The sequence below is a fragment of the Bradysia coprophila genome, unplaced genomic scaffold (genome assembly GCF_014529535.1).
Source record: "Bradysia coprophila strain Holo2 unplaced genomic scaffold, BU_Bcop_v1 contig_350, whole genome shotgun sequence".
Classification (NCBI taxonomy): domain Eukaryota; kingdom Metazoa; phylum Arthropoda; class Insecta; order Diptera; family Sciaridae; genus Bradysia; species Bradysia coprophila.
Window position 1 is genome coordinate 2,184,565 of NW_023503608.1, and position 25,251 is coordinate 2,209,815.

General features: G+C 34.5%; 2 protein-coding genes and 1 long non-coding RNA gene across 11 annotated transcripts in view; 1 reads left to right on the forward strand and 2 right to left on the reverse strand.

Annotated features, from left to right (window-relative positions):
• The window catches only part of LOC119079979 (rho guanine nucleotide exchange factor 28), a 27,689-nt gene continuing 2,438 nt past the window's right edge, over positions 1 to 25,251 (forward strand). The window contains exons 1-21 of one of the 9 annotated variants that reach the window (XM_037188122.1): positions 1 to 139; positions 682 to 922; positions 7,017 to 7,214; positions 7,284 to 7,387; positions 7,456 to 7,625; positions 7,822 to 7,951; positions 8,088 to 8,227; positions 10,774 to 10,845; positions 12,531 to 12,637; positions 12,710 to 12,780; positions 12,850 to 12,896; positions 17,727 to 17,807; positions 19,252 to 19,420; positions 19,490 to 19,659; positions 19,726 to 19,841; positions 19,907 to 20,324; positions 20,392 to 20,539; positions 20,603 to 20,760; positions 20,872 to 20,984; positions 21,074 to 21,097; positions 24,797 to 25,176. In XM_037188122.1, coding sequence (XP_037044017.1) covers positions 874 to 922; positions 7,017 to 7,214; positions 7,284 to 7,387; positions 7,456 to 7,625; positions 7,822 to 7,951; positions 8,088 to 8,227; positions 10,774 to 10,845; positions 12,531 to 12,637; positions 12,710 to 12,780; positions 12,850 to 12,896; positions 17,727 to 17,807; positions 19,252 to 19,420; positions 19,490 to 19,659; positions 19,726 to 19,841; positions 19,907 to 20,324; positions 20,392 to 20,539; positions 20,603 to 20,760; positions 20,872 to 20,984; positions 21,074 to 21,097; positions 24,797 to 25,176 — 2,865 coding nt within the window. In that variant the 5' untranslated portion in view covers positions 1 to 139; positions 682 to 873. Of the gene's footprint in view, positions 152 to 228; positions 245 to 681; positions 923 to 7,016; positions 7,215 to 7,283; positions 7,388 to 7,455; positions 7,626 to 7,821; positions 7,952 to 8,087; positions 8,228 to 10,773; positions 10,846 to 12,530; positions 12,638 to 12,709; positions 12,781 to 12,849; positions 12,897 to 17,726; positions 17,808 to 19,251; positions 19,421 to 19,489; positions 19,660 to 19,725; positions 19,842 to 19,906; positions 20,325 to 20,391; positions 20,540 to 20,602; positions 20,761 to 20,871; positions 20,985 to 21,073; positions 21,098 to 24,796; positions 25,177 to 25,251 lie in introns of those variants that run through there. The other 8 variants (XM_037188123.1, XM_037188124.1, XM_037188125.1 and 5 more) reach the window with 8 other exon arrangements.
• The window catches only part of LOC119080125, a 17,244-nt gene continuing 5,603 nt past the window's right edge, over positions 13,611 to 25,251 (reverse strand). The window contains exons 2-3 of the long non-coding RNA XR_005088279.1: positions 14,158 to 14,159; positions 13,611 to 13,622 (exon numbers count right to left, since the gene is read on the reverse strand). This is a non-coding gene — a long non-coding RNA (uncharacterized LOC119080125). The remainder of the gene's footprint in view (positions 13,623 to 14,157; positions 14,160 to 25,251) is intronic.
• On the reverse strand, positions 21,311 to 23,691 carry LOC119080018. Its single transcript, XM_037188196.1, has 5 exons — positions 23,160 to 23,691; positions 22,866 to 23,099; positions 22,555 to 22,801; positions 22,004 to 22,465; positions 21,311 to 21,942 (listed from the first exon to the last, which is right to left on the reverse strand). Exons 1-5 carry the CDS (start codon positions 23,400 to 23,402, stop codon positions 21,458 to 21,460), a joined length of 1,671 nt encoding a protein of 556 aa, XP_037044091.1. The 5' UTR covers positions 23,403 to 23,691; the 3' UTR covers positions 21,311 to 21,457.

Below are 25,251 nucleotides of genomic sequence, written 5' to 3' on the forward strand. Positions count from 1 at the left end.
CTTTGTCAATTATTGTGACGTAGGAATTAAAAAATGGTTGTCGATGAAGTCTTGCGAGATTTTTCAATTTATTTTTACATTTTTAATTTGGTTCAGTTTCAATGAAAATTCCTATAAATCATCAACAAACGATTATTTAGTGAGTGATAAGGTATCTGTGTCATTTTCAGAGTGTTTCGCGTAAAAAATTGAATTTGATTTGTGTTTTTTTACTGTTTATTCCACTCGATTGAAAAATCCACAGGTATTTACCATTGCAAGAATATACAAAAAAAAATCGTTCCATCACCACAATAACTGTGAGCGATTTTATTTTACCTGTTGTTGCAATAGAAGAGCCCTCGCAATATTTTTTCATTTGACTTTGGAACGATGAGTTAAAGAAATGTATTTGGACGTTAATGTGCATCCGACAAAAACACAAATTGAATTCAATGTCTTAAGTTATGCATTATTGTGTTGAATAATTAAAAGTGAAGTGAAAAACGAAATTAGTTGAAAGGAATGTTACGGGATACGGTTACCTTAAAGGGAAAAAAAAAATTCAAACCGTACAAGATTTCTCAGTGGTTTCTGTTTTGTTAACGCGACGTATATTTTGGGGTGGATATTATCCATTCGACGGCGTGTCTTTTTTATGATCGATTTTAACTTGTTTTTCGTGCGTTGATTATGTTTCAGAGAAGTTACATTTCTGGATAAAGCAAAAACAAAAAAAAACAGTGAAATATACACCTGGACCCCAGGTATCATTGGCAGCTACAGTGTTTAGTGAAGTCGAGTGATTTTTTTTTTGTTGGTTGTTGAAAAGTAGATGTGAATTAATGTGCTACTGTGTTAACAAATGCATAAAATCGAGTATCGAACAGAATCATGGACTATGACAATAGAGCATCCGAGAGATTAGTACAAATGTCGTCTGGTAAGTGGTGTGGTATATAATACTTTATACAGAGTTTTTTGTTTTATGCATACATCCCTTCTCTACGTGTATACGTAACAAGTAATTCCCTTGTTTTCCGCTTTAATCATTGTAAGGGTTGAACATTTTAATGGGAGAGTCATTGATGCTGGATTATAGATAGGAAGAAGATAGGAAATTGGTTGAAAATATTTTCTCTGTTTTGGAGTTTATCTTCGTTCGCACAGACCTTCGTTATACTTCATTAATAAATTAATTCGTTTATTTTCGTGTTTTGTTATCAAATAGGATTTAGGCTGCTACATCCATAACAGATAACACGATAGCTGAATATTTTCAATTTACATATATATCCATAGCCAAAGGCTGGTGGTGTTGGCTTGAATCGGTGGTTTTAATTTGGTTTCGGACAAATTTTTTTTGGTGTAAATTTTGGAAGTGAAATTGTTTATAGCTTAACTCGGGTGGATGTATTATTTAGTCGCGTGTGAATCAGAAAACTATTTTCGTTGATGGTACAGTGAAGTTTAACTTTTAAGCCACCTGGTGAGACAACTTTTCCTACGGTTCACCGACAAAATTTAAATTTTCAAACAACCTTCATCGAATGTCCATCCCTACCAACAATCGTAACAAAACAAAAAATCAAATAAAAAATTCGTTGCCAATAAGTTTGAGTACCTATTCCTACGAACCAGCTTAAAGTCTTAAAAACTTAAGAACTACATACAGTTTTCAATTTCATCAGTACATACAGATATTAAGGTATACTCTCTGCCCAGCCCTTATTATATTTCCAATGCTATAGAGATTTGTTTTTCAAACTTTTAGTCGACTTAACATAATACTTAACAACAGAGAATGTAACAAAGTTAGTTTTCAACTTGAATAGAATATTGTTACAATTACAAATTGTACTGCTGGCTGGCTGGCTGGATGGTTATTGTATATATATTCGTTCATCGTTGACGTCATTTTTCAAGAACGTTGTCGGTGATATAATATTCAAAGTTGTTGTTCATTCAATTTTTCTCGTCGTAAAATCGAATGGGTTTATCCAACTCACTAGCAAGTCGGTGTAATAAGAAATGGAGGTACTCGAACTATAATTGTATTCACATTTGTTCTGGGTGTCAGGGAAATTGAACGAGAAATTTACGAATGGTTATCTGCACTTCTCTGCGAAACGAACAAATTATTCTGTCAAAATGTAACAGAATCCTCAAAACTTTGGGCTTCACGTAATAGATCAATATTCATCTGAAGTTGAGTTTCACAATTTCACAGAGTGAAATGTGTACTCCTACCGACAACGTCAAGGTAAAACCCTTCATTATGATAACTTATTAAAAGCAATTTGATGTTCCTGTTGTCTAATTCGTCATCTTTTAAGCGTGGTCTTATTGGGTTAATTTTGTATCCGGACCGACTGAAACTTTATATTCAGATTTCAAATTAGGCGGCAGTTCTAACCGTGACTCAGTTGTATCATATTATTTGTGATTTTTCTCAATAATTTTAGTCACATTTGCATAACCAATGGTTTGTGAATTTGATCTGTGTCCTCTGTCTAAAAGATTTAAGTTTGAATCACTTTATCGGGATAATGATACGATGGATTTGTCATCTTTTTATTGAAACAGATTAATTTCATATTTCCGCTGCGCTTTTAATAAAACGACAATGCGTAATACCTTGTTGTTGGTAACGCTTCCTGATGGTTGATAAAACTGGTCTTAGATAAAAAAAAGTTTTTTCGAGTTGTATCCTCGGAATATTTGTTATCCCATCCCATTACATGCGCAGATCCTCCTATGCACGGTGGTCGCTATAGCTCCGTACAAAAGGTTAAGTTATATGAATTTTGTATCTGGAAAATTCAATTCCAAAAACCGTCGAGTCAGACCTCAGCTATATTCCGCTATATTCAGCTATATCGCCTAAGTCAAAAAAAAATTTCTAGATCTGTTCCTGTCGCACTGTTAGTTATATCTGAACGGGAGTTCGGTTGCAATCGCTTACGTTAGTTAGATTTTGACTTCCTAGATGTAGGAATTGAGTATTGGTTCCACATTTACTCGAATCTTTAAACGATCTTTAAACAACCGGCATGTATAGTGAAGAGTTTGAATAACAAATATTCCTAAGACAATAATCACAAACACACTTTGTAAACCTAAATCTCTTGCGTTAAATTCACGCATGTACAGTTACATTAGTACTGACACATTCTTCCATACTTAACGTGTTGAAGAACCACTTCGTAATCTACAAGTTTAAATCAACAGATTTAAAAAAAAATATTTTGTGAAATAGGCAACAGATGAACAATCAAAAGCAGATTTAACTTCCTGCATTCCACAAAATTAATTGCCAAGTGCCTGAGCCCCATTGAAATACTCGTCTCTAAATAATTATCAACTCTGTTTTTCTCACCGAATTACCATAGTGTAAAGATATTACAAAAGGTGAAAATCATCCAATTTCAGACAAACAATAGTCGTATTTCTATACATACACACACACACACATCTTAAGATGTTGGCTCTTATTATCAAACCGTTTGCTGATTTTATGTTTCAATTCATCCATTCGAACAATAGAAGTTCTCTAAACTGAGAACAATTCATAAGACCAAACTAATTAAAGCCAAAACTTTAACCATAATGAATAGCTGGCTGATATGTGTACGTACATTAATACCTCTATAACTGCCGCAATGTAAACCATTTCTTGTTGCAATCCATAATAATTATTTTATCACAACACACAATATATATAATACACCCGTCGAGTAAATATAAACACAATCTTCAACTCTGCATATAAATGTTACGTTCAACAGAGTACCGTTTATATCCAAAACATACTAGAAGACAGTATGTGTATAATTTCTGGTTTAATTTAAATTTGGTCAAATCGCATTCGAAATTTATTCGGTTTGTATTTATTGATTCACAAAATCTACAGTGTGTTTCTTTGTTAGATTATTTGGGTTAGCATTATTTTGGTATATGGTTAGGTCTTTTGTTATAACCAGGTCTCCTTTTATGGCTAAATGGATGGTAATCAATTACCACGGCTACTTTTCTTTTCGTGTAAATGAATTTATGGCTTTAACTTTTGAATAATTTATTAACGCTCGTAATATGTTGATGATTACAACAGTTTATGGATCATAGGAGTGAAAAAAAATAACTTAAATCCATAAAGGAACACACATCTTATACGGTGAAATTCAGTTTATCTTCTCGTCAGTTTTTCATCGATTTTTTTCGGTAATTTGAATCTTGCAAATATTTTTTTAAATCTATGTGCGATGTTCATAAATGTTATGTCTCTTTATGAGAAATGAAACCCTGAATATCTTAGTATTAATAAGATGTTAGTAGAAGCTCGAGTAGAAGCATAAAATTTCACTAAAAGACGATATTTTAAGATGACCTTAAAGAACGTTAATAAAATGCAGTTCATAGAATATATGAAAAGCGATTCAAACATTCCATCAGCTCATAAAACGTGAGCCGAAGAAGATATTTACTTTCGATTAACCTTTGAGAAATGGTTTGTCGAAAATGGAAACATAAATAAGCCATGAACTCTAGTAAAGTGAATGTTAAGTGAAAAGAAGTAAAAGATTTTGTGTCAAACATGAAACGATACTTTCTTTCTTTCATCGAATCGACAAAATATTGTAATAGAGCATAGCTCCAATAAGCTTAAACAATTCAAAGGAACTATTCTAATCAGATGAAGTAATAGATTTTATATCGCAACACTTTTCTAAAAGTTTAGGGACACTAATCTATACGAAGAGCGTTTGTTCTACGACTTTTATTATTTAATCGCACCTGTCAAAAAGAATGTATTGTTGCCAAATGAAGAAAGGAATTTACAATTTTTTTTTTTGTTGAAAAGTCTATCGTAACCTATTAAGTAAGAAATTCGAAAATTTGATTTTTTTTGACACGGCAAATATTCCAATAGAAGTTCATTCATTTCAACATCGAATCGGATTTTCTACGATATTTGTTTGACGGTTAAAATAAAGAATTCATTTACCGCTCGTTAAGGCCCTCCTAGCGCCCAGAAATGAACGAAGTGAATAAACAACATGACACAGTTTTGAAAGCGTAGCCTTATGAGGCAGATGAGCGCACATGCTCCAGGGTTAACATCATATTTTATAAAATCGTTCTGACGAGACTGCGATCATTTTTCTATTTATATCACCCCGTGTCGATATTTGCTGAATAATTACTGATTTTCCAATTTCTATCTTCATCAAATTAAAACATAATAAGTACAGACGAAAATCGATTGCATAGAAAATTATCTAACAATGCAATGTAAATCGAATGAAAATGCATACTTTTATGGAACATTCACCGAGTTTACTTTGATACGAATTTTCGAGTTTTCTATTTGTCAAACTTAATTGATTCTCTGATTTACAATAAACAGCAAAGTAAATTAGAATTTATTGACATATCAGAGGTAGTTTTCCTGCATCGTATGTCGAGTATTGTGTGTTCACTGTTTTTGATTACAATAATAAGACTTTCCAAATGCCTGAAGGTCGCGTAAGAAAACTTTTAGAAAATTCGTATATTAATGGTTTTTCCTGAAAAATAAACTTTTATTCTTTTTCCTCGATACTTTAACGGGAACGTGTTCAATAATAAGAGAAATAAGATGTAAGATTATGCCTTAATTATTAGATATGTTCGAACTTAATCTTCTAGAGACCAATTCATTCCATTTATTTCCGATAATACTATTTTCCGACTTAGTTTAGTACATGAATCGCGTAGCTCCAGTATGCATCAAATGAGCTTCAAACAATGTTTAGTTATCGAGTCTGATACTTGGTCATAGATAGCCCAACAACAACCATTAAAAGTTGAAAATATGTATTTTCCTCATGTATGTAAATTACTGACACAGCAGATGATTGTTCTGACAGCTGAGGTCATAACTTCACTGCAACCAATTTATGTTTGCATACGATATAGGATAAAATCACTTATTTTGGTCAACGAGGCTTCCACGATGCTACAGCAAGATATTTTTCAGAATTTTATTCTAAATCTTAACTTTTCCAAAGATATTTGTGTGTTTCTTTGTAAAGATCCAGCTTTTACGGCCAATAAAAAAGTTTAGTCTGGACTACTGGCTTAACGTGACTTAAGATGCTCAACTGATATCTCGGCTTAATGTAGGTTAGACATATTTTAGCACAGCTGTCCACAACGAAAATAAAATTTTATGAAAATTCACCCACAAAATGACATCAGATCTGAGTTCTGGGACCTAAAAAGATGTCGAAACCACTTTACTTGGTCTTCAACTAGATCCTTCTCAACTGAGAAGAAAAAACCTTCAGAAATATCTGTCGTATAAAGTTGTTGAAGAAAACGGGTTTTTCCATATGTTTTCAAGATTAGTCTGAGCAAAAAATTGTTCTGCTGCATGTCTATAAAAGTGTTCGTAAAAACACACTGTAACTATCCAAATTATAGAGCTTGAGTAAACTTTAGGACCTACCATTTCGCCATAAAAATTCCATGTGGAATTGTCTGACATGGGAATCAAACCTGGATCATCAAAAATAGAGTTTCAGTGTTAATCGATATTTTTGTTGAAATTGTTTGACTCACAATGTCTAACTATAATATGTTTTGTTTGTGACAATTTTCCGATTGTTTCCTTCTGTGATTTCAGTAATCTATGCATCTTTGTTCAATAAAAATCAGGGCAGTACACTCTCATTTTGTAGATAGTTTCATTAGCTTTGTCGACTCTCAGATGTAAATTTTTGAAAATAAAATTCCCATGCACAGATTTATCGTTTGTTTACTGCGTCACTTCGTATCCCGACCAATCAATGATGGGTGTACCCATCCATATTCTATTGTTTCTTTTATTTCCCAAATTTCCATTAATTTATACGACACTGTGAATCCGTAAAAATGGTCATAAAAACCGGCTTGTTTCGATGGTAACGCATCCTTATCGAAACCGAAAGCAATTTATTTATTGTCGGTCAAATTGTTAAACGAAACAATTAAATCGCCAAATTATTTACTTTCAGACGATGACAGTGATGGTGATTTGGTAACCGATTATTTGAGCTCAACCAATGACGCTCAAGACATAAACAGTAGCAATAAGTCGTCGAAATTGATGGCACAGGGAAGTAATGCTTCACATAACAATAACCATCACAATATGGTGCCAATAATAAGTGTGACTCCTCATAGTCCTGGTACAAAGTACAATAACATCTTAGGTAAATTTGCATCAGGTTTTTGTCGGTCGTATTTTGTAATTTAACTTTATTCATCCTGTTAATAAACAGAAGACACACTCAACCAACTACAAAGTATACGAGAAAGCGTTGTTAAAATTAAGAATGCACCTAATCGTAGCCCACAGTTCATTTCATCGAATCAAATTTCACTGGTAACTCTTAAACATTCCATTTAACCGAATTAAATTGGTTCTCAATTCCATAAAATTTATTTTGTCAGTCTAACTCATCAAGGCTGTTTTCATCATGTCCATCATTACCAGATTTAACAGCTGCCAACATAAATAATATTTGGCCAAATTCACAATACAGCGGTTTGAATAGTGACAGAAGAAAGTCGTGGACGGCTATCGAAGATTTGACCGAATGTTCCAAGAATTCGCATAAAAGGTAAGTGGTTTCCATTCCAGTGATGTTTATTAATTAACCGTCTAAATTAACCGACACTTTGTGTATATGTGTTTCATTCACACTCATCTGATCATTCGGTGAAATGAATCAAAAAATATAATTTCGTTCGGTTGGCTTTTAAAATATGAACTGCTTCTGGTTTGGTGTTCGTGTTTTGAAATTTTAACATTTTCAGCGTTAGCCTATCTAGTCTCGACAGTGAAGAACAAGAGTCTTTACGTGCCGCAGAGCGTTTGCATAATCGAAGCAGTCGCAACAGTACCGGTGGAATATCCACTCATTCGCTAAATGAGGCCGAATTAGCTGTAAGTGCATTTTCCCAAAATAAACCCATTTCGTTGAAATCTACTTTCCATTCCACCTTCCACTTCCAAAACATTATCATAACGGAAAATGTCTCTAAAACAAAATGTTTTTTCAATCAACCAAACATTACATTAGCGTGACTTCGAACGAATCAATGCAAAACGTAACCTTGCTCCACAAATACCATGTCGGATACCACTTCAGAAAAGCATTTCCACACCATCGATTGCGCCTATTCGCAATCAAAATGTTAAAGAAGAGAGCACCATTCAGACGTGAGTATATTTTGTATGTCTGTTTTGTTACACGTTTATGGACTTGTGCATAAAATTCCGAAAAGATGAAAGAGGAAAAATCGCAACTTTTTTTACATTGTGCCGGTGATATTAGTGTTTCGATTGAGATTTTTCCATTCCTTTTTCAATTCATTTTGATATTTTTCCTGGATATTTTTTTTGTCTCCATATATCGAACGTTCGTTTTGAATGTGTTGCTTTCAACGTGATGTTTTACTTTGTTCCATTTTCTTTCTTCCTTATTTTTTTTTGTCATACATTCAACAGTTAAATTGGGAATATTCATCTGACGTTCAGATAGGAACATCAATGTACATTGTTCAATATGTTACACGACATACACCGTTATATCTATATTCTGTTTTGTACATTTCGAACACAATAATTTTCGTGTACATTTCAATATATATTAGGTCGATATAGGGAGCTGGTGGCTGTGAACAGAGTATATACGTATATATCTCTGCATTGTTGGTGACTTTGTTATTGTTATTTTCATAGATTGGAAGTGAATCGGATAAAAGCACGTTCTGTATATGTCACAACACGAATGTGTTGACTTATGTTATTAGTGTTTTCAGCTTTTAGTTGCCTCCTGCTTTTTCTCAATATTTGTTTTCGTATGACTGGAACTGGTTTACAGTTTTTGTGTCATTTGTTTTGCATTTACAAAATCAGAGTAACCATTAACCGACTAGTTCGTGGCTAAGGACCATTGCAGACTATACGTTATAACAAATGACCATTGCGTTTAAAGGTCAAATGATCTGCCACTAATGCTCCTGGTTGATTCCAGTCATTGATAGTAAATTGATCCGATTCTACCAATCATAAACCCAAATACGAAAGACATCAATGATCCAAAGTCCAACAATCTTTGAAAGCTTCAATTAACACGGAAAATATTCAAAGTTGATCGAAAAAAAAAATTATATTTTGCACACTAATACATGGGTCTACACAAACACACACAATCATGCAGTTATATATATGTTCAAACAATTTGATCTAACAAAAGTTTATCACTTTAAAGCCAGATGTAATCTACAAAAGAAACGAAAATTTATCACATCCCTTTTTGCTACGAATGAAAATTTTGTTTCGCTCGCAAGTGTATGTCAGACTCGCGTCCAGCCTCGCACGGTGACTCGAAAGTGACAGTGCTAAATATTTGTAACACGGCAACTCTAGATTTTGTAACTGAATTACGTAACACCAAACCTTAGAAATGCTAATTCAGAAAATGGAGAAAACTCGTATACCCAGATGGTTTTAAACAGTTTTGGTGTCCGTCTGGGCGGGTATTACGCGGGTTGGACTATTCAAAAAACATTTAGGTATATGAGATTTCGAACGAATTAACATTTGTAAAGTTTTGTGATATGTAATTTAGGTCCCCCTTATGAATGAATTGAAGTGATCATCGTATTACTGAAATTTGGTGCTGCCACTTTTGATTCACCGTGTGAATAATCAGTAACTGTAGCTTCACATAGCGGTGCAAAAGTCAGAGTAAGAAAACTTTGTAGAAGTATTTTGCATTGTTATGTTAAGGTACAGCAGGAGCTAGTCGAGAGCTTTCAATTTTCGACGTATGTGCTTTTTTGTTTTTAGAGCAGTGCTATCGTAACGCTAATTTAATATGTGTATATGACGAGACACAAGAGACGCAATTTTAGACAAATTGTACACAATATACTTCACTACCTGTCTTTGAGAAAATTGAGAAACTTTTAACGAAAGTCAAGAAGATTTTTCGAGTACAATTGTTAAAAGTTTCCTACATGCAGAATAAGCACCAGCTGCATATAACCAACTGATCTACAACACACACTTGCTGTATGGTAAACAATCAAAACACATTCTGAACAAGTTGTTTACTTCAATCATACGTGTTATGTGCGCGCATAGATGACGGTAACGTAGAAATACACTGTGTGTAGGTTTTCTTTGAATTGTTTACAATACAAAGTGTTTTTGCTTGTACACCAGCTGGTAATATTCATCTGGTGCTTATTCTGCACATAAGAAACTTGTAACAATTGTATCTTGATTTTATCTACAAATTCTACAAAATCGAGATAATCTTAATTTAGAAAGTTCAAAAATTCGGGAACATTATTATTCGAGTAAATCAAGAAAGACTGGCACTGGCAGTGATATATATGGAATTGGTCTATCTTTAGCCTGTCGAAAATGTAATCGAAATTGCAGGACATGCAGAACATTCTCTTCGGTTGTTTTTCGGTTTCTGTTTTCATATTCACGTCCTACATTCACCGAAGTTCAGGCTTAGAGAAGAGAAAATTACGCTGCTGTAAAAAAGTACATAGATCGCCGTGGCCCAAAACCTGATTGATCAAGAAAATTGAAAGCATTTGGCCAGACCCAGACCTTTGTAAATATTTACCATACACATTGTGTTAAAGCTCCAAAAAAAATCCAATTACCAAAAAATTCGTTACGTTTTCCTTTTGTTGTGCATTTTCTTCATTTTTATTTTTGCTGAAAATTTTATCGCATAGATCACGGCACCTGTCAGATAGTGAAGATGACAACCAAGACGATCGATCACTTCTGTGTGTCCGAGATAAAAAGTAAGTGCCCTGCGACCGAATTGGACGAACAAAACACGAAAAAAAAAATGAAACCAAAAAAAAAACTGTCTGAATGGATTTGTGTTTAGCTATATCCCGGATATACAAAATTGGTTGTGATTGATTTTAGGAGAAGCTTTGATATGCACAATTGAATTGTAGATTTACTTGCATGGCATTTCAGTCTAACACTTTTATGTTTTTCACCACATCATTTTAAAAAAAGGGAAAAAGGTTTTTATTTTAAATGTACAATAGTCCTTAACATATTGAATTGCAGAAATTATCTAGACGTTTCTTCGAAAAGCGGCAAAATATAAAAGAACCTGACCTCACACAAATTTTTCTGATGACCTGACAGGTTTCGGATCAAGTTATAACTGATTTCTATATTCAGGTTTCAAAATAAATAAGACTCGGGTACAAAATCAGTTTCAGATATTTTCAGGTCTGGTTCAGGAAAACCTGAAACGTTAAAATGTAGTTCTATTCAATACTACAAACTTCAATTAAGAGCAATAGACCCTTTGCAAATTTGTAGCCTACATTTAGGCGGAGAATATTCGTCTTTTGATAATTTCTCTGAACAAAAATCTTTTTTTTTAATAGTAAAACCATTAAAGCACTCAAAATTCAAAAATGTTACTTTGGTTTGTTGGTGATAACTTATCCTGCTTGGAGAAACCTTTGGTGATTGTGCAAATTTATGTAATGGTTTTAACGAATATTTTTGCGCCTAAATGTAGGCTACAAATTTGTGGAAATTTGTGCTCTTAACACGCCAATTCGTGGTTATGGTTCGTACTCATAACTTCTGTCTGAAGTTTTTCTATCTGTGTACCTTTGCTATTGCACTATTTCCTTACAATTTATTTCGATTTGAATTCTGTGTCACTTAAACTTTGATTTTATTTATATTGAACTACACGGCAAATTGATGGACTTCTTCTGTTATTTGAATTTCTATTTATTATTGGGTTTCCATTGTTAAGTGACCCTGTGCAGCATTTACCCGAATTATTACATTGCTAAAAAAAACTCAAATAATTTTTGCAGCAGAGATATTCATTTGTTTTATCTGCTTCCACGATCTAAAAACAAAAATATTAAGCAATCGGCCCTGCGTTTTCCCATATATCCCAAAATATATGTTAAAAATCTGATAATCTAACGAAGTAACAGATTTTGTAGCAAACATTAGATAGAAAGTAGATTGAACAACTGAAGTAACAGATTTGATAATTATCGTACAATGATTACATTTACCGTTTGTAAAAACTTACTTAGAGGTTTTCGGAATGAAATAAATTATGAAAATATTTTCTTAATTCTGTGCATGTGTAACTATAGTTACTAGGAACGGTTCCGCGGCACTCTTACAGTGAATTAGACTAGCCCATTTATTAATTTAAAGTGTTGTTGGCGCGACTAGGTTATCGGAGTATTATGCTTGATATGCCTTATGCGAATCGCTTTGGTGAATGTCCATTAATCAACATCGATCAATTAACAATAAAAAAAATGGGTAAAATACATCTTCAACCAAATCATGCATAACACTCTAATCCGTTGATTGTATCTAGATGTAGCAGTTTCATTTAAACGAATCTTTACTTTCAACTTTTATCTGCAACGTTTGTTATAGTATTAATCAAAACAATTTTTTTTTTAATAAAAACAAACAGCGAGGTCTATGCAGATCATCCAGAAAAAAGACGGAAGCGCGGTTCTTTGTTCTTTCGTAAAAAGAAAGACAAGTCCAAGACGAAGGGTCAATCAACTAATTGTGATGGTGAGTAAATTTACACTCTTTGTCGTTGTAAAACACAACATAAAATCGTTTATCGTCTATCCCTATGCGTAGCTTGTGGTGCTGTAATTAATCTGGCCACATACAAAGAACATGCAATTGAGTGCAAAGCGAAAATTGCAAAGGTATTTTTTTATTCAAGTGGTGTAGTTGTTTCATGTTCATAAAACAAAAATTCTTTCGCAAATTTGCAGAGCCAACAAAGCACAAAAAGCTCAGGGAAGAAAAACTCAACCAGCAGGTAATTCATTAATTTTCCCCTTTGTTTTTTATATTTTAACATAAAAGGCTCGAAAATCGTTTTTCTTTATTAAAATATTAAAGTGCTGTTCTTACAAAGTGTTTTTTTTAAATTGATTTAATATCCAAAATGAAAAAAAAAACCAAATTGCTTGTTTATAAATTTGGTGATTGAAGGTAATAGAGAAAAAAAAACGAAAATCAAATGGAATCGATATTTCCGTTCTTCACTTTTGTTTGTACATAAATTTAGCGATATATATCCGAGCGACATGATATAATGATGTAATGATTTATTGATAAATTATATATACCCAATATTAATGCATATTTACGATGATTATGAACTTAAAAAAGGATGATGATAATGCTAGCTTTTGAATCAGTTATTTTTGTGCTTCATTGCTTAATGCTTTGATTTTATTTATCCAAATAATTTTCATGGTTTTTGTGGTCAGAGTATAGGAAGTTTTATTTTCGAAATTTTTTCTTTCTTTTTTTGTAAATACATTCTAGCATTTGTGTTCGAAGTGACAAGATTGACTCTGAACTTTCAGAAGGTTTGAAGGTGCCTTGATATCGTCTTGAAAAAGTCGATCTCGCGAGAAGAAAATTGAATGAATCCATCGGTTGATTGTAGACACTAAATTTAGGCGGCTTCAGATAAATCGTAAAATGATTTTCTTTATTGGGTTGATTTGGTTTTATGTGTTCAAAAATACGGTAGCTGATAGGTCAGATGTAATTTTTCCAAAGTCGAATCGCGGCCTCGTCGTTACGAAATAAGTAAAGGAAAGCATTGGATCATTGGAAAAAGTGTTCCTTAACGGATACAATTCAAAATTACGCGCTGCTGTACCTGGTAATTTTCGTCAATAATTTTAGTATTTCAGTAAAATACAACAATTTCACTAAATTTCATTCCGTATCTTAAAAATGTTGACCTTGACGTTTTACCAGGATTAAATTGATTCACTTTAGAGGCACCGTTTTGATCATAGTTGTTGCATGCTAAAATTGTGTACGTTTTGTCCGTTATATTTATAAGACATTTTTGTACTGAAGAACTGTTAGTATACGTTTTGTTGGGCATTTACATTTTTGTGATGATTTACAGTCTGATAGTCACAATTGTTCCTAATCAGAACCAGCTATAGAGAAAAGGAGGGAAGCGATACAAATTTTTCCTAATTCCCTAATTTTAGCTCTTGAGCAAAATTTCAACACCAGCATTTCATCGATTGTTTCAAATTAGTGGAGACTCCTTTCAAGTTATTCTCAGTTTGACAACAGAAAATAGATTGCTTTCCACCCACACTTCACCAATATTCACTCAAACTCATGGCTAGAAATCCTTCCCATTTAATGTATTCGATGTAGGGCGCCATGACTTACATTTCCATCTAAAAAACTGTGGAATCACCTATATAGTCTCAATACAAAGAGCATTCTACAGATTTCTATAAAGAAAGAACACTACTTCCGTACATCACTTTTCACATGAGCCAATGGAACCCTTCGGAATCTTTTAAAAAATGTAGGAAAATTTAACTTTAGACATTGTCTGTCGAGTGTTGTTTAATTTCGATCTACAGGGGACGGGACGTCAGTGAAACTTGGACGTGAGCTGTCATAAGACCAAAGCTGTTCAAACGTTTTTATACAAGTGAAATAGTTACATGCAAATGTAGTGTAAAGCTGAGCTGAACATGAATAATCAATTTTGCTTGTATGAGTGGTCCAGCTGAAAAACAGCTGAAGCAAATTCATGGCTGAGTGTAAGTTTCACTGACGTCCCCTGTATATTTCGAACTTTTAAAATAATCTACATCAAAATTTCAAGATAGGTTAGGTATAGTGATGAACAAATTGTTAAGGTTTGAGTAGTTGTATGTTTGAGGAAAACCACGGAACGAATTGGAATTCAACATAGAGCTAAGTTACATTTCACTGTGCTTGAGAAAACATTCTCACATCTACATAATGTATCAGACATTTTGAGTTTTCATTTAATTTTTGATTTAAATAAATTCGTAAAGAAGTAAAAACCAAAAAAAAAAATTATCAAAAAAAGTAAATCAATTACTCACACAACAAAACATTTTTATTCAAAAATGAAGTTTACCGAAACACACAAAACAAAAATTTTATTTGTTTTTTTAATTTAACCTCAAAATTGTATATTACCCAAACAAAAGCGGCAAGAAAATGACCGGATGCTACTCTCCTTGGAGATTGGTTGCTAACAAATTTGGTGTGGTCTCACATCACACTAGGTAACGCTTGTCGGGACAAAATGAAATTGTTTTTAACCAAAGAAATAATAATTGGACTTTCATTTATTGGAATTTTGATTTTGAGTTATAATTTTGAATTTAATTGATCAAAGTATTTACTTGACTCTTTTCACTTTGATATTGGTTTTCGTTCATTCTAGTTTTTTCATTTATAACTTCATTGTTGACTTTATCGTTAGCCAATATCATATACTAAATTTCGCATTAAGGCGACGTTACTGAGCACCATAAACTCATAATTGACTAACATCATTGATTTAGCAAACATCAATTTAGACAAAGAACTGCGACTGGCAAAGTCTATTTTTGGTAGATCGTTTCTCCTGAAACCAAAAGTTACCAAAAATAAATTTACCAATAATAGGCCTTGCCGACTGCGACTATTTTTTGGACATTAAAAGTTCTTTAGATTGGACAGTTTTTCGTCGGATCAATTGTTCTGTCCCAAAAAAATGAACGAAGAACTAACCTGAATCAAGACATTTCATCAAATAATCTAATAGCTTCATCATACGGGCCTTAATCAATTTTTAGGCGCTGAAAAATAAATTCAATCGCCTTTTTGTGTGGATTTAAATGACAATTCACATCGTTTATTAGTCGTTGTCAGTGATTTTCCACTATAGACTAGACACTCCATAAACACTGTGTATGAGGCTGAATTTGTAAACATGTGAACGTCAAGTTGAAACTGATGTTTGGTCGTTTTGACTTTTGACCTGGTAGTGACCAACTAACAAACACGTTATTCCCATTCGCTGTCGAGCGCTTTTGAAAAGAATATTGAATTTATTCGCTGAGACTTGAAATTGACCTGTGCAGAGAGCAAATGTATTTTAATTATAAATGAATTTCATATTGGTTCGTTTCATTACGTCAATTGATTTAGTCAAATGTGTGATTATGTTTTGCCAGTAATTCAGCCTTAATCTACGAATTATTTACGACAACGAAACGGCTTACTTCTCTGACACTTTGCTATCATTTCCTATATATTTTATAAAGTTACTTATATAACCAATGTTACAATTGCTACAAACCGATAGAGTATATGCATTTCTATAGAATGAGCAACTTTTAACATTAAAAATGAAGCGCTTCTTTATCTGATTTTATTTATTTAACTTTATTGAATGTTGCTATACTTAGTGGACTGTTTTTTCATTGCTATGTGTGCTAAAATATTGTTTTATTGTTTCAAGCAATTCAATGACAAAAATCACTTAAAATACATTGCAAAAATTGCCACAAACACATTCTATGTACGACAACTATGGACACGGTGTAAACATAAAATAGCAAAAAAAAGACAATTTTATCGTTGGATGTATCTGTACGGTCCGTGAAGTATATTGACGATAAATTGAAGGTGAATCTCCTCTAAATGCCAAGGGAATGGTACATGAACCGTTACAATCAAACCGTGAAATTCCGGTAAAAGGCTGAAATAATCTAAAACCTGGTAAAATCACAAGCCTAGCCTGTGCGACAACTGAAACACTATCGGAAATTTTTCGAGGCTAATCATAAATATTGTTAACCGATTTTATCGGCAAAATTTTTTATTTTGTACCTAAACTCAATTTCCTACTCGCAAAAAAAGACTATTCTACTTCCAGTACTGCCGTACTTTCAAAATATTACCGAAACAGAGAAAATGGTGAACATTGGTTCAGATTCACTTAAGACCGGTCAAGATGGTTACTGTAAAGTTTACAAGTTATTGTGAGCACTAGCCACTTAGTAACACCAGACTTAACCAGTTACAGAGGGCAAGCATATGACCCGTTTTCGGGTTTTATGATTATCCGGTCTATTACTTCCATCGATTAAAAAAAATTAATCTGTTGATTTCAAATCTTGTACTTCAATATTTTTAACACGTATTTTACTATATGAAGGACCATATTACCCAGACAGGTAGAAGCTAGTCTGGTTACTTTTTTCACTCTAAATTTTTGTCTGAAGAATTTTTAAGGGGTGAGGACCAGCAACTTCAAGTACATATTTCATATATAAAAATTATTTTTACTGATATATACGAAGATTCACACGTTTTCCATAAGAACATGCTGCCTCAACACTAAAAAATTCGCGTAACATTTACACACCGGGCTAAATATTTGAGACTTTACCCTTAAATCGCTAGCCCTGGTTACACACATATTTCACTCTCAAATAAATCACTTTCACAGTATCTTTAAAACTTTCAAAGCTCTTCAACAAAGCGAAGAGAACTTTCTTTTCCAATTAAAATCTTTGTTCAATTTACGCAATCAGACTCAACACTTTTGCATTTAAAATCATTTGTAAAGATAAATTATTACTAATTTTTAGTAGAAAAATTTATTGAATTTTATATTTGGACTGATGTTATCTCTCTTTCCTTCTCTCTCTCTCTTCACTCGTATTTCTCTCTGCTGTTTTTAAGTCAACCACTAAAATCATCATTTAAATTCTTTCTCTTAATTGCTAGATTTTATTTTATTTTTTATTACGTTTTATTTATCATTTTTATATTACGCTTGCTATAGCCATGCATCCTCGCACCATCACCATCACGATGACTCGGGCCGAGATTACTATGATGGACATTCACACAATGATCATATTAAGTAAGTAGTTGCTTGTTTGAATTGAACGAAAAAAGTCGTTTTTTCAATTTTCAATTTATCTTTGTTTGGTTATGGGATCATGAAGTGTTTAAGTAACAATTTTTATTGCTCAAACTGTTGATTGTCATGTTTAAGCAAGTTATTATAATAATGAAACATAAAATTTGATTGCTTTTCAACGCAGATCGCCGATTTCTAGACTATAATTTCCACTTTGCTGAAATTGATTCAACTTGGTGTGAATTTCATCGCGTTTTCAGTCGTCCAACACGAACGTATTTCAGCAGAATATTTTGGTAGTTAAAGTTTCTTTCGCATTGTTCTACTACAGAATCCAGACCTTCCATTAACATAAACCCATGAACTGGTCTCGTGATAGAACCCACAATGATTTTATTTAGGATTTTCTTGATCCCCAATACAAATGAGCTGGTTTGACCTGTTTCAATATTTTAGGTTCGGCCCGAATCTAACCCGAACCTGACATTTTCAAGATGGATCAAATCGGGTGAAAAATTGTGATTTCTGGCGTAAAAATTTCAGATTTTGAAAATTTTAGGTCCTGTCAGGGTCAAATCCGAAATGAAAAGTTCAGGTTCAAGTGAAGTTCGGGTCGAACCTGAAATGTTAGTTCCGACCGAGCCCGTTTCGAGCATTACATGAGCCGAAGAAATGTGAGAGCAAGTATCTCCCGCATCATAATACCGCCACACAGTTTCGATGTTTCATTTTCGTTGATCTTCTATGACAAGCTAATTCTCGTAATTTTGTTTTTTCCACAAAAAGTAGGAGTTGGAGGTCTGAGTTTCATCTCTCTTCAATTATGTGACACTACTCAATAGTTGCTACTAGTGATAAACAAAGTTTTTGACAATATCGTAAGTTAGTCTGCTGAAGTATCAAATACATCGCAATCGCGTAATACAACTTGAAAAATGAGAGAAACATTTCAACAACGGTATTATTGTCTTGTCGGTTTTAATTTATTCCAACTAAATTTCATTTAATTAGTCGGCTACCAAGCTTGGTTTTTCACAGCTCTATTGAGCAAAAACATTGCTTTCCGACAAAATTGAAACCTTTTGCCCTGTTAACAACATGATAAAATTAATCTCACATTCGTGTGTGCTTTCCGGCCGGTAATCGTCATTTTCCCCCTTTTCTGAACCAATCACAAGACATTGACTAACGTCATTAAGCCATCCATAAAATCGTACGTGAAAATTTGCTAGATGCTTATCGTCCCAGTTGAAACGTGATTGAACAGATCGCTTAGATTAGCTAATTCCGTACTGCATCAACACAGTCGCGCACAGTGTTTTAAAGTAACTTATATTACGTACTTCAGAAAAGCGATAAGTACTTGGTGTATATAACTCATCGAAATCGTAGACAAAGACACACACAACTAGTTGCACTTAAATAAACAGAAACATTTTTCTAGTTACTCGGACGATACTCCGCTAATTCGGAATGAATTCCTCAACGAGCCACATATAACTGCACAAAGTTTGAGTGACGATCCAATATTGGGAATGGCTAACGAAGATGAACACGACAGCTGGAGTCCTAAAGTGGGAAAGGATGTGTTGAAATCGCTGAATACCAAAGAGGTAATTTTCTGTTTTACGAAAGTGAATGGATGAATCGTAGTCACAGTGATGTAATTCGTTGTCACGCAGGTTAAACGTCAGGAGCACATCTACGAATTGATAATAACCGAGAAGCGGCATTGTCAAACACTTCTATTGATGCAGAAAGTGTTTGCTGAGAGTCTTGAAAGGCATTTTAGTCATGTTAACCTAGAGCGACTATTTCCTAGATTAAAAGACTTGACTGATATTCATACAGGGTAATGAAGGCATATTAAACAAAAAGGAAAATAATGGAGCAGCTAACTCAACTGAATGTTTTGCAGGTTTCTGAAAAAGTTGCGAAGGAAACAGAACGAAGATATTGTTGTTGATAGTGTGGCTGATATTTTGTTAGACTTTTTTTCGGGATCATCTGCGCAAAGATTGAAGAGTGTTTACGGTGAATATACTGCAGCATATGCTAGTTGAATGCATTTCATAACGAGAAATTTTTCAATGTTCCAGGTGATTTATGTGCCAACCACCCATCAGCCGTTAGCTTATTCAAATCCTTTCAAGAGGATCGGTCGTTCGTCGAATGGCACAAACATAAGCAAACGAATCCACTGTTGAAAAGGAAAGGCATACCCGAATGTACTTTATTTGTCGTTCATCGACTCACCAAGTATCCGATCCTGATTGAAGATCAATTGAAGTTAACAAAAGATCGAGAGAAATACAAAGTTGAATACGACAAATTGTTCAAAGCGTGCACTTTGATCAAAGAGATATTGCTCGATGTGAACTCAAGGGTAGCAGAAAAGCAGAACGAAGCTCGCCATCTCGCCATATACCGGGAAATCGATGTTAAGTCCTGTACATTGTATAAGCAAAAGAAATTCAGCAAATCGGATGTCATACAAACGGGAACGAGAAAATTGAAGTGAGCGATTTTGTTGTGCGACATTGTGAGACATTGTTTTTACGTCAATTTTTCTTTGTAAATTTAGATTTGAAGGAACGGCTACACTAATGCAAGGCCGATCAAAAATGCAAACTGTGAATGTGGTTGTACTAACCGATTGCTTGTTTTTCTTGCAAGAAAATTCCAATTCCACTCAGCGGGCCAAATACACATTTTTCACGCCAGAAAATAAGGTTTGCAGCATTGAACTAATCGATTCGTTTAAGGCAATATTCCACAAAATTAAACGTTTTCAGGCCGGTGTTGTGCCCCTACAAAAGCTGCTAATTAGGGACAAAGCCGGAACAGAATCCCGCGGAATTTACATCATCTCTTCGAATCCAGCATACCCAGAAATGTATGAATTGAAGGTGATAAACCCGAAAGACCGTAACTCGTGGATTCAATCCATTCGGTAAGTTGACTCGAGTCACTTCATAATTAATTACGCGCGTCAAGCCAATGTGGCGCAAAGCTTATAGCCGATTCTCTTCTGATTTTGTTTCTTTTTCGCATTTCCTCACAGAGCTGCGGTGCTAAACTGTCCATCCGATGAAAACGATTCCGACGAATACCTCACCGCCGAGCAGAAGCAAATGATTTTAGATGCTAAGCATCTGAGTATAAGGGATCTCATAAGTAAGTACCACAATTGTTGAACACATGCGCATAGCTTAGTGAATATTAGAACTTGACGCATACAATTTTCCTATCCATACGCTTTAAAGCTGCAGGAAGTAGTGAAATGCAAGGTAAGGCTAGTGCTAAATTATTGCGCCCCGCTGTCATTTGTGGGGTTAGAGAACGGGTGTTGTTTTTCTGAAAATTGTGAGGATGTTCCACATTATGAACTTGCCAAATTTGCTAAATGTTTGGAATATGTCACGACACCATAATATGACTATTACACATGAGCGTCGGGAAGCTTATACTCAGTAGATAAGCCAAATGGAATGAATGGTTTCCGTTTCAAATAATTTTTTTTATTCTTAATATCTGCTTAAGCTAGTTTAGCTACCTACACTAATCTGAGGATAAAATTATTTCGATTTTTCACCAATTTATTTTCCGTTCTGCTTTACTTTTCAACGGCTAAACCATCTTCTTATCAGTCAGTTCTTTTTTTCGATAATGTCTCCGTAAGGAGGCGGAGGCGTTTCACTACGCGGTATCTGAATGCAACTTGAATTCTCATCATCTGAAACACTGGTCACCGTGGCAACGGAACCTCTTATCTCTTGCTGTGCCTCATCCATTAATCGTGTCGTATCAACAGCCGGTGGAGCTGTCGGTGTTGTAGGTGTGGTCATACTAGCCACATGTCTGGACAAATTTAATGCCAATCGACTTTGGCTGAGGCGTCGCACTAAGTTTGTAGCATTTTGATTGAGTGATTGATACAGACGTCGACGATGAGCCGGTCGGTCAAACAGTCTTGTTAAAAATGGGATCGAATCACTGCGAACCAATTGACGATTTTGCTGTTGCTGAGCTCGCATTTGTTGTCGACGTGTGCGTCTAGTGATTGTAATGGGCTCATCAATCACCTCTACAATCGACGGAATGTCAGTCGATGTTGTGGATGACATGTTGGAACCTATGGAATTAATAGAATTTCGATCTGTCTCCTCATTTATTGAAAATTATGCTTTTCTTACCTCGACTCCCTCGTCCTCTGTTCTTATCTCTCATAGCGTTTCTTCGGTGCAGTCGATTCGATTGCTTCCTCGAACACATTTGAATCAGCGATGTAAAAACAAACATCAAAGTTGAACCGAATAGCAGACCCACGCCCAATCCAATTCCAAATACTAGTTGAAGTCTATGGTATGAATATGGCGATTCCTCGTCGTCGTGCAGAGATGAAGCCGTTTTTTTAAGTGCTGCTGATCTAACGAAACTAGAAAAATTTCCCATACAAGATTCGTAGAGGTCGCAAGCTCTGTCAGTATCGTTCAAGGGACATAATTGCATATCTAAGGCTGGTAACTTTTTATGAAATTTCCAGTGTGTTTTTACGGTTGACACTTTTTCCGCTGAATGAACTGGTGTTGAGGCATCGACCATGTTAGCTGAGGGATCCAGCTGCATTCGTTCGAACATCGGTTCAGATTTTATTGCTGTAAAACAATTACGAGATTGCTCAGTTCTTAATCGTAAAATCTTACTGCCGTGACTACCCCGTCAATCAGCGGTAATACACACTCACAGCAATTTTCAATTTGTACGGTAATTCGCTGCTTTTGCATCCATCGAAGCGTAGTCTGCATGTTGCCATCACAAATTAGTCTGTTACCATTTAAATTTACAATTCGTAATCGATGCAGTTGTAGAAATGGGCTAATGTTCAGCGTAATCAGAAGATTGTTCGAAAGGTTTATCGATTTGAGGCTTGGCATTCGTTGAAACAACGACGCATACAGATGGGTAATCTGAGAGTTTTGAAGATCTAGTTTCTGTAAGCAAAAAATAATCATTCTCACCGAATCCTTTTTGAAAATATTTCATCGAGGCGTATACCTCCAGTGATCGACTTTTCAGCATAATTGAATTCCTCAAGTCCATAAATTTATTTTCGGACAAATCCAATGTTATCAGTCGATTTAATTTCTCGATAATCCTATTATCGAACGACTCTAATCGGTTTTTCGATAATGTCAAATGCTCCAATTTTTTCAATTTGGAAAATGTGTCGATGTCGATCGTATGAATCGAATTGTTCGATAAGTTTAGTGTTTGTAAATATTTGAGATCCTAAATAAATTGAATAAATTGAATCAATGCAACGTAAAGACTGTGAGTCATTTTACTTACACTAAAACAGTTATCGTCCAAAACGGTTAGGAAGTTATTGCTCAAATCCAATATTTCGACATGTTTCGACATTCCAATATCGGCACTCAATAAATTCTGTGAACTGCAATTGGCTCGATTCAGGTCCATGTATGTGTCGCATACGCACCATTCTTCAGGACAATAACTGGACGTCTTACAGTCGATATTTTTAACGAAAATTACATTTGCCAAGCACAGGAACACCTTCACAACCGATTTCATTTCGAATTTCTATTTGAATTTCAATCGAAAGTTCAGATTTTCAGTCCTTTTTCGTGTAATCGGTTTGGTATTCTTTCTGTATCACATTATTGAATGAAAATTGTTTGGCTTATGATGCTAACCTTCCATTTATGAACCACAAATTCTTTAACTCTGAATGCAGTTTTCGACAGTTTATTTCAACTACGTTCATAATGGAGTCGGGGACTTAAACAACGAAACTGATTAGAATTACTTTATCTTATCTGTTGTTCGGCTGTGTTAGTAATTTCGTTCATGTTCGCTGATAGCAATTGTTTACTCACACTCGTTTTTTTCTAAACCTGCTAATGAGGTGTCTTCAAGACAACGATATTGTAACTCTAAAGACAGAGTGAGAAAAGATTATGCGGTTAATTGATTGTAACCGTTCATATATGTTTGTCTCTTGCGAATATTCTGGTACTCTCTTTTCTTAGTGAAAATAGTTTGGCGATGACCTTCCATTGTTAATTCAGTCTCATTCATTCATTCATTCCCACTGTGTCAATGGAAATGATTTTCTTCCTCATTAGTCTGGCAAATATGACCTTCACATCATTTTGCATTCGAAACCGGTTTTAGGATTCAAGGTCCAACTACTGATTTTGCGGTTTTCAGGTTATTTATGAAATTTTCAAAATCAATAGTTTCACAATATCCTTTGCAAAGAGTGGTGTGTACAACGTTGCGTATTGCTTGAATAGTAAAAGAAGAAATACTTCATTAAAACAAGAGTCTGCCATAGTAACGAATCTATCACATTAGGACTATTATCCTACTGCAGTAAGAGGCAATGAATTTTCAGCAAGAATTTGCTTCAGCAGTTTTTTAGCTGCTGACGCATTTTTCAAAACTGTTTATACGGTTGAAGCTGCTACACGCACGTGGTAGTGGGAAAACCGTATAAAATCGTTTAAACAGTTTTAATTGTTTATGTGGATCAGCTGAAGTAAATTCATAATGAAATTTCATTGCCTCTGACTGTAACTCTATCTTGAGTTTGTATTTAATCTTCAGTAGTGCAAACGACTCCCGATTGACAAAGACCTTAAGTATTATTCAATTTCCAATGTGTTTCGGTGCAGTATCTTCGAGTTGATTTAAATGGTTCTTAATTTGCTCTTTCTGTCTGTTTGCTCTCAGGGTAGATCTAAATTCGAGTGACCTAAAATCCGATACTCTGAATCCACCTTATTACCCTCCTAGTTTAACTATTAACATTAAAAAAAACTAATTTCTACTTCTTCGTATGTTCTTAGCTGTCCACTCATTGATAAACGTTTCTTAAGCGAATTTTCTGGTGCAAATTCCGCTAAAATGTTTAATTTGTTAACTTTCCAAGACTTGTTTTCATCTTGAACTTCTCCCTTTAGATAAAATGCGACAAAAAGACTTCGAACAAGCGATTATATTGGAAGAGAAAATTGCGCTACAGGCCCGTCTTCTAATCGAATCGAGTGGTGCCGATACAGTTATGGAACCAGAAAGCATTGAAGCATTTTTATCTAGTTTCGGAACGTACAAGGAATTGATTACCGACGACTGTGATACTGTCGAAATATTGAAACGAGTCTATCTTACCATACAAGAAATCAGTCAATTAGCGTCGAATTTATACAAATCAGCAACGGGCTTTGATCTGCCGGTGCGGTCGTTCAGTTCAATTGGTGAACGACAAAGTGAGGCTTATCAGTCGCCAAAGCTACCAACGCGAGCTGAAACGTTCGGTGGATTTGATGAGAAAAAGGGCAAGGTGGGTGTCTCAATTTGTATTTATTTAGTCTAAAATTTTACGATCTACCTGATCGGCAGTCTGATTGATGGTATG